The sequence below is a fragment of the Corapipo altera genome, unplaced genomic scaffold (assembly GCF_003945725.1).
Source record: "Corapipo altera isolate COAL_440 unplaced genomic scaffold, ASM394572v1 145, whole genome shotgun sequence".
Classification (NCBI taxonomy): domain Eukaryota; kingdom Metazoa; phylum Chordata; class Aves; order Passeriformes; family Pipridae; genus Corapipo; species Corapipo altera.
Window position 1 is genome coordinate 111,338 of NW_020885078.1, and position 9,475 is coordinate 120,812.

At 42.9% G+C, this 9,475-nt stretch overlaps 1 protein-coding gene across 1 annotated transcript; it reads right to left on the bottom strand.

Moving 5' to 3' along the window:
- Positions 1 to 1,781: 1,781 nt before the first annotated feature.
- Positions 1,782 to 2,373, bottom strand: LOC113960051 (olfactory receptor 6X1-like). Its single transcript, XM_027669393.1, is given in 3 exon segments — positions 1,782 to 2,103; positions 2,136 to 2,265; positions 2,268 to 2,373. Coding segments are annotated over 3 exon segments (558 nt in total).
- Between the last annotated feature and the right edge of the window lie 7,102 nt (positions 2,374 to 9,475).

Sequence of the window (9,475 nt, forward strand, 5' to 3'; positions counted from 1 at the left end):
CTTTCCTAGGTTGCAAACACTAAATACTTCGGTCTATGACCCCTCACTTACTCCCTTCTGCACTACCTATCTGTATATTTTGGCATGTCCTCTGAAAGTGCTTGTGCTGGTAGCAGAGAGACACTGAGAGAGGTAAGGCCTAAGGTCAGCATTTTCAGCAATATTTAAATCTCTAATATATTTGGTGATTAGACACTTTCAAAGACTCTTCATGGTTGTTACCTACTGAGTGGGAGGTTTCCAAGGATAGAAATGCATATAAAAATCCCTAGAGAGGTATAAAAATTCTAGACATAATTTTAAAGTGGTTTGGGGTTTTTTCCTCCTCCAAGGAATTATGATTTACTTGCGAACAAAAGGCCAAATTTCTCCCTACCTTTACTTATGAGAACAATGAATACCAGCTGAGTTTTCCAATTAAAGGTGGACTGAGAAGAGAGACTAAGGGGACTATGTAAATGAGGATACCTACTCTTTAGCTGAAATTAGTATAAGCATGCAGGAAACATTTTGTTGGAATCTTTATTTACTTTCAAACAATGATTAATTAAAGGAAATAAAATATTTCAAATTACACACACTATCATTTGAAACAATGAGACAATCAATATTCTCATTTAGGATAAATTTAACAGAAATTAGGGAGGCACTGTATAGCAATCACATAAATCACATGAATTATGCAGAAGATTATTAAGAAGTAGGATTGCTTATGCTGACCTATGGGGATTTTGCTATGTTAAAGGTCAGTGGAGCCACAACAAACATGAACACAAACGCCTCAACCTCTTTGTCCTAGTTAGAACAGCTGGGACCGATTCATCACTGGATGGGTGTAGCCCAAAACTGTGTATTCTATAGCCCTCCATGCCATTTCCCAGAAACTGTTGTCAGTAGAGGCCTGCGAGGTGGGGGGATGTTCCTGTCCTCATGCCCTTTTATGGAATTCCCTACTCTGAGGGAAGGACTGGGCATCCTTTTATGGAATTCCCCGCTCTGAGGGAGGGACTAAGCATTCCTGCCTGAGCTGGAGAATATATAAACCTGGAGCTTCAGAACCTTTCCACCACTCGTGGGATCCAGAGGAGGACTGCAACTCACCGCTCTCAGCCAGATGGCAGCTCACCGCTCTCAACCGGACTGAGACTGCCACCCTTGGCTGGGCTGCAGTCGCCACTTTTGACTGGACTGCAGCAGCTCTCCCACCAGCAGGTTTTTCCCCTCTCCCTTTACTTTGGACTCAGGGGGGCCCAGGGAGCACCACTTTGTTTGTGCCCCGGGGTGCTAGGTTATACATTTGGGTTTTGTGGGTTGAGACCAATTGCTTGTCTGTGTAGTCGTGCTTATTGTATTATTTTATTAAATTGTTATTCTGACTTGTAGTCTCTCTTTTGAGTTGAGTTCATTTCCCCTACTGGTTAACTTTTAAACCAGCACACTCTTAATTTTAGAAGAATTAAATTCTGTAATCATAAGACTTCTCTTTCATAGTAAGAAATAAATACATTAAATGTATGAGAACCCTTTTCTTTTTAATTTTTGCTTTGATGGATAATAAATATAATGAGTCTTTGGAAAATACTTGGAGCATAATCTGAGAATAAACAAATGGATGGACAGGCCTGAGTACCTGGGTCAAATATTGTCCATAGTCAGGTGTGCTGCCTAATCATAATCTAAGTCATCTTCCTTCTTTATAAAAATCATTGATATCTACTTCCCAAAGAGGTTTCTAGAATCAATTTGCTACAGGATCCTGCAGAAAAGTCACATTTTAGCCCTCATTCTTTGACCTGAAATATTTTATTTCTCATCACAGATTTTTTCAAGGCAGTCTTTACCTCTTTGTTCCTCAAGGCATAAATGAAAGGATTCAGCATTGGTGTTACAACAGTGTTCAGAACGGAGATGACTTTGTTTATATTTAGTGAGGCCTGACCTCCTGGGCTGACATAAAGGCACACAACTGTCCCATAAAGAATGATGACCACAATCAGGTGTGCAATGCAGGTGGAGAAAGCTTTCTGTCTCCCAGAAGCAGATGGGATCCTCAATATGGTAAAGATGATGCCAAAGTAGGAGGCAATGGTCAAAAAGGAAGTGCTAAACCAAACCAAAGCAGCAGCAGAGCAAACAAGATGTTCAGTATGCTGGTTTCAGTGCACGCCAGCTCCAGCAGTGGCCTAACGTCACAGTAGAAGTGATTGATGGTGTGGGGGCCACAGAATGGCAGTCTAAACATCAGAACAGATTGTACAAAGACAGAAAGCCACCCATCCAAGAGCCGAATGAGAGCTGAGCACACGGTTTTCCACTCATGACAGTGGTGTAGTGGAGAGGGTTGCCTATTGCAGTGTATCGATCAAAGGACATGGTTGTGAGGAAGAAAAGCTGAGCACCACTAAGAAAAAAGTAGAAAAAGGCTTGGGCTTTGCACTCAGGTATGCTGATAGACTGCTTGACCTTCAAAAGGCTGGCCAAAAACTTGGGTATAGTGGTTAAGACATAGATGATTTCCATTAATGAGAGATTTCCAAGGAAGAAATACACAGGTTTGTGGAGAGTATTGTCATTTACCACTATAGTAGTGATGATGACATTCCCAATGACATTCAAAGGGTAGATTAGCAAGACTCCCACAAAGAGCAAAACATGAACCCTTTGAAGGCTGGGGAAACTGAGAAGAATAAATTCAGTCACAGAAGTCTGGTTTTCCATCCTCTGCTTCTCCTTTGTGTATTTCTGTAAGAATAAACATATCAAGCAAAGGAGTGATCAAAGTTGATTTGGTTTTGCTGGTTTTGGGGTTTTTTTGTATGAGAAGGAAAGAGAAAATATATAGATATACATGTGTATGTGCATATAGATACATATACAAATAAGATACAAGTAGGAGACTTTTTAAAATTGATTTTGACATTTCTTTTCAAGAAATCAGAAGGTTTGAGATCTCCATAATAATTTAACTGTTTAATTTCTCTGTTATTTCATTCACACATTAAAATAAGCATTAAATTGTCTTGGGAGTACAAAGTATGGTCTTCCCTTGCTACATACCTTCTGAGTAAGGACAGGAACACCTTACTAATATATTGTTGTGGACACATCGTGTCTCTATTCATAGCTGTTTCTATTATGCGATCTAATTACACATACATGAAAACAGTCTACGTTTCTTGGTCAACAGATAATTCTGAAATGTTTTCTTTCTCTTGTTCTAATACTCGCAGGTCTTGATCTCTTTAGGACCTGATTTACCCTCAGTAGCCACCAGTGCTTTTCTGAATAACGAAAAGTCAAAAATAGAAAGAAAACATTCACAATTGTAAACAAGTTATCAGTGTTAAAATCATCATCCCAAATAAAAAATACATTCTGAGGAAGGAAGGGAGATAAATATCTGTCAGTAATGTCTATGCTCAGCATATAATTAAACCTCTCCAGATAGTATTGTTGTTGCCGAGGGATTTATGGTGCTGAAAAAAATCTCCAGAGCAGTAAATTGGGGGTGAGATAAGAAAGGGTTTATTTGCCAAGGCAGTAGATGTTACAAGACACACGCCCCTGTGCCCGAGAGGTTACATTTTATAATACCATCCATCCAATCCCAGATATGCCCACCCTGTGGCCTTTACTCTGGACCGCCCTGGGTCCACCCCCTTAAAATTGGTCTGGGGTGTATTTCGAGACCCCCCATTCATCCCACCTTCACCATCATCAGAGCACAAAGGGTACATAGTTACCTAATTCTTGACTGTATTCTGTGGTTTAGGCCCTGATATGCTTTTCTACCAACAATCTAGGCCTTGCCTTGACAAAAGACTAAACATTTCTGCTGTATTCAGAAGTAGGATTGATATGGGGAGCATAGAATGGGGTAAGAGGGTTAAGGAATGTATAAACAAGGGTACTGGAGAAAGGGAAAGGGACAAGGGACAAAGAAGGGAAGGGTTTCTGCTTTTAAAACCTACTTATAAAACTTACAAGTCTTACAAATATTAGAAAAATAAAAAAAACATCAGGGGCTTAAGGCATCATTGTCAAACAAAGTGAGTAGCTCCAGACTGAGGGAAGATATTCAGGTGGCTCCATTGCACATTCACAGGCATTTAATAAAGCCCATAATTGGACAAAGACTATTAGCTGGGAAGGAGCAGTTAGTTCATCCAAATGAAATCTTTAGGGAAGAAATGGATCACTTAAAAAGCATAAAAGCTTTGAAGAACTTAAAAGAGCAGAGTAATTTATAAATCAGCATGGAAAATCAGAGTATCTTAACTCATAACAGAAAATAAATCATGTGAGGAGTCATGAAAAGAGCCCCAAATTCTCAGATAGATCTGATAATTCAGCTGTTGCAAGGTATGGCAGCCCTACAGATTAAAAAAATATAAGGACTTATATTCTGTTTCCCTGTGGGTTTTTTTCATTTTGGGTAGCAATGACGATTAAAAATTGTGAGCAAGATTACATAGGTTCCTCTGAGTAAGATGGCTTTGGTGTCAACTGCCGGTAAGATGATACAGTGAGTGCAAAATACTTGTGGGAACAGGACACCCAAACCTGTCTGTTCTGAGAACTCCTATCGCGGTATATTGTCATATAGCAGCAGCAGCTTGTTCCTGAACTAACTCAACAAACTTTAGGCTGCTATTTCACAAATGAAAGGCTCTGTCCCACTTAGCTCCCACCGCAGCTCTCCTGAAGGAACTCCTTGGACAAGGAAGGAGCACATCCACTTGCTCTGAATGGGAGGGTGTGGGTGATGGCCTCTGGATGTTCTGAGATTTGTTTGACACTTAAGTTGAAAGCTTCCACTGGGAGTTAAAACATTATATTCCTTAAGTGCCAAAAGAAAGTGAAAGCCAAAGCTAGTTTCACTGTGGAGAAGTGTAGGTTGCTGCATGATTATGAATAGACAGCACAGCTGAGGACAGACAGGATAGGCCAGGAGTATATTTTGTGCACATAACTGCACAAATATGCAGAAATAAAGACAGATATCTACATATACACATATGCAAAGGAGGGGAGCATTAATAATCTGATAAAGACTTTGGGTGCTTATTAAGCACACTGTGGGAACAAGCTGAGTCACTCTGCACCTGCATTTAGTTAATTGGAATCAAAAGGGAGGATTGACTTTGGCTAAGTGCTTTGACAGAGAGGATGTTATGTCTCAGAGTGGAAAACAGCTTCAAACAGTCTGCATGATAACGTGTGCTTTTCTCTCATGGCTGAACCCAGCCATCACATGATGTGAGTGTGAATGTGTGGGATCAAGGCACTGATTTGGGACGATCCTGGGAATTCCAGTTGACTAAAATGAAAACACCAGGTGCTGTTTAGGAGAGAATAAAAGGGGAACACCGAAAATGATGAGTAGACAAGTCCCAAAATTGAAGTCTGTGTGTGTGTGGCCTTGTTTTCTCCTCAGTGCCCATAGCAAGCTAACCTTGTTCACAACAAACAGCAACAGCTCATTTTGATTCAGCATAGAACCAGGGATTTTTTTTACAACAGGATGATCCTGGTTCAAACTGACTTAAGAGCTTTCATGCAGAAGCTTTCCTCATTTTGGTTTTGCTTTATGTCAGCTACATCAGCTTCCGTTTGAAGTTTCAAATATTTCCATCTGCAAAAACAAAACACCAAAGGGTTTTGGTCTCTGAAAGTTTCTCCTTCCCAAACTTCAAAGGGTTTCACAAACTATTAATCAGGTTTTTCCATGCTATTGCCACCCTTAGACCACATGCTTGACATCCTTTTTTTTTTACTATCCCAAACACCCAGGGATTTAAAGCCAGACACCTTCAGAGACATACCTGGTACATCATGTATTCCCTCCACATCAACCCTACAGTCTGGAGGAGAAATAGGAGTTCTGTAGCCATGGTGACAGATAGTGTGCACTCTCAGTGCAGGCAACAGCTTCCCTGATAGCTTTTCCAGGCTTGCTTGACCATTCTGTTCCTCAGGCTTACAGTGGGTTGATCAGGGCTGTGAGGACGGTGTAGAAAAAGGAGATTTTGTTCAGTTTTCTCAGTGAAGATGTCCTAGGCAGCAAATAGACAATATCTCTGTCTATTTGAAGGCCACAGAAATGTCCCTTACAAAATGCTGACCACAATGGTGTATGAAAAGTCTTTGACTTCTCACATACGGTGGAGATACCCTTCTGCCTCCCAGTGCTCAATGGGATGCTCCGAATGGCATCTGTAATGCAGACAGAGGACGCCAGGGTGAACAAAACTGTAAAGACTACGTCTGGGATGATCATTACAGCACCTGGTGTCACTGGAGGAGAGCTCTATAAAGAGATCAAATCACAGAAGTAGTCAGTTGGGCTGGAGCAACAAATCTTCAATTGGCTTGAGAGGTATGTGATGATTGTGGAACTAGTCATTCCTGCAAGCCAAGAACCAGCCACCAGCTGGAAACACACCTTCCAGTTCATCCCGCTTGTACACAGCATGGGGTGACATATGGCCAGGTACTGACTGTAGGACGTGGTGGCCAGCAGGTAACACTGCAAGAAGTTCAAAGAAATAGAGCAGAGCCATACAGTCCTGAGCAGAGATGGTCCTGTCCCCAGTCAACAGCCTGGGCACATTAGATGGAAGTTTAGTAGATCTCCAAGTTGCACATTTTCACCTAAAAGAAATACACTGGGCTGTGGGATGCTGCTGTGTCATGACCAGCACAATGATGAAGATGTTCCTGAGCACAGACAGTGAGAGAGAGGACGAGGAGAAGGACCTGGAATCAGGTGTGTTCCTGAATCCCAGCAGGAGAAACTCTCTCAGTGACATCTGGTTTTCCCATTCCCTTTTTCAAGGCAGTGTTTTCAGTCTTTCTTTTCTCCTCTTGTCAGAAAGGGCACCTACGAGCAAGGGAATATTTGTGAAAGACAATATTATTAGAGAGAAAGCAGTGTTCTGCACACATGAAGCTGTATTCACATTCCCTTTAGGGGCTCCATGCGTAGTACACGAAAGTTCAGGGTTCTTGGAGACATCTCATCCTAGGAACACTCCTTTCCACTAGACAGATGAATTGCCCGATGGAGGTACCTATTACTCTCTATGGAATAAAAAAGGAATAGGCATTTGCTCAGGCTTCAACAGCCCAACTGCTATGTCTGAAGTTACTCCCAGTAAGTTTTTCCCAGGTGTAAAGGACAGAATTCCTTTTGCTATCAGCAGGAGAAAGGCAACTTAATGTGCAAGAGAAGATTTAAATCTCAGATTCACAGTAAGTGAAAGAGGGTCCAGTGCAAATAAACTTGGCTTTTTGCTGGTGAGACAGAAGGTAACATTGATTGCTGAACTGCTCTGTGAGTGTATCCAGCTAATTATCATGTTGTAGGATGGATCCTACAATAACATCAATGATAGAACAAATGCAGAACAAGGGCTGATTCTTCAGGAAAGGCAGAACTAGCTTAACAGGGACAATAAATAACAAGCTGTCTGGAGAAACTGGAAATAGAGAAACTTGCAGGAAATTAGAAGGATATAGTGTGTTGATCCTGGCCGGATGCCAGGTACCCACTAAAGCCACTCTCTCACTGTCCCCCTGCAACTGGACAGAGGAGAGAAAAAAAAACCAGCTAAGGATTCATGAGTTGAGATAAGTGCTGGGAGAGGTCACTTACTGACTACCTTCACAGGCAGAACAGACTCAAAGTGGGGATCTTACTTAAATTTATTACTAACAGGATAAGAGCCAAAGAGTGAGAAATAAATCCGAAAAACACCTTCCTCCCATCTCTCCTTCCTTCCATGGTCTCCCTCCTCTCCCCCCAGCAGTGCAGGGGGATGGGGAATGGGGTTTACGGTCAGTTGTTGTTTCTGCCGCTGCTCAGGGAGAGGAGTTGGAGTCCTTCCCCTGCTCCCGTGGGGTCCCTCCCACTGGAGACCGTCCTTGATGGACCTCTCCAGGGTGAGTCCACACCTTGGGCAGCAGCTCTTCCCAAACTGCTGTCCCGTGGGTCACTCCTCCATGGGGTCAGTCCTTCACGGATGAGCTGTATGGGTGTGGGTCCCCCACAGGGGCCACAAGTCCTACCTGGGAAAACCTGCTCCAGCGTGGGCTTCCCTCTCCACGGGCTGCAGGTCTACAGCAGGACCCTGCTCCATCTTGGGCCTCCCACGGGGTCACAGCCTCCTTCCTCCATCTACCTGCTCCAGCATGGGCTTCTCAAGGCCAGCTCAAATGTCATGGAATGAGAGTAGCAAGGAAATCATCAGTGAAACCCCCACCATATAATAAACTGCTTACTGTTTATAGGGTCTGAGTGCTTTTCTTACTGAGATCACAGCAAAATAGCATCTCCGAGTGCAGCACAGGAGGAAAAGATCTTCTCCAGACACCTCAACCTGTCAGGTAGAATGATTTGAAAACCCTGTGCCATGACAAAAACTGAGGAAAACACACAGCTGATATCATATCACGTCAGATACCCTTTCTTCTGCCAGTAGAAGAACTGGCACTACGGTACCGAGTTCCTCTGAGCTTTTAACTATGGCTTTGGGACTCTGTGATCCCTGTTGCAAGGAAGAAGCTGAGTAAACAGGGAATGAAGTGGGAAAGGAGCATCACGTAGCGCCTGTGCATGAGGAACAGAACCCTTTGGCCAGACTTTATCCAAGAGTTTTCCCAATGTTGTTATCTCAGTTTAGCGAGAGAAATGTTTGCTAAGGAGGGTGGGATATGAGAAAAACCAAGCTCCTCCCTCTGAGTAATTATAGCTTCCAAATTAAAAGGCTCCAGTTGAATAGTTGTGGAAAAGGAAAATAACAGCTCTTTACTAAAGAGTTTTGAGGCCACGTTGCTGAGAACACAGCTGCATTGGGCAGGCCACGTCTCCAGGATGGAGGACTACTGCCTCCCTAAGATCGTGCTCTATGGTGAACTTGCCACTGGCTGCCGCAAGAGAGAAGCCCCAAAGAGGAGATGCAAGGACTCCCTGAAACAACATCTCAGCCTTGACCATATTGATCAACATAACTGGTCTACTCTGGCCTCCAACCAGGAGACATGGAGACACACTGTACATAACGCTGTTGCTTCTTTTGAGCACATACGCAGAATCATTCTTGAGGAGAAAAGACAAAACAGAAAGAACCGTGTCTTGCCAATACCGCCTAAGGAGACTTTCTGCTGTGCCTTTTGCAACCGGACTTGTCTATCTCCATTGGCCTTTTTAGCCATTAGTGTCCTTGTAGTAAGCGTGGATAGAAGCCTAGCCATGATGATGACAATAATGACTAAAGAATATATATGTGTATATATATATATTCAGGTAACACAACAGAAAGAAGCAATAATCCTGTAACCAAACTCCTACCGAAAACAATTGAGTCCTTTTTGCCTTTTGGTGCAGTTATAGCCACGACCAGCAGGGGGCGTTGTTGGATCCGGAGGGGTGCAGTGTCTCCATGGCCAGCAGGGGGCGTTGTTGGATCCGGAG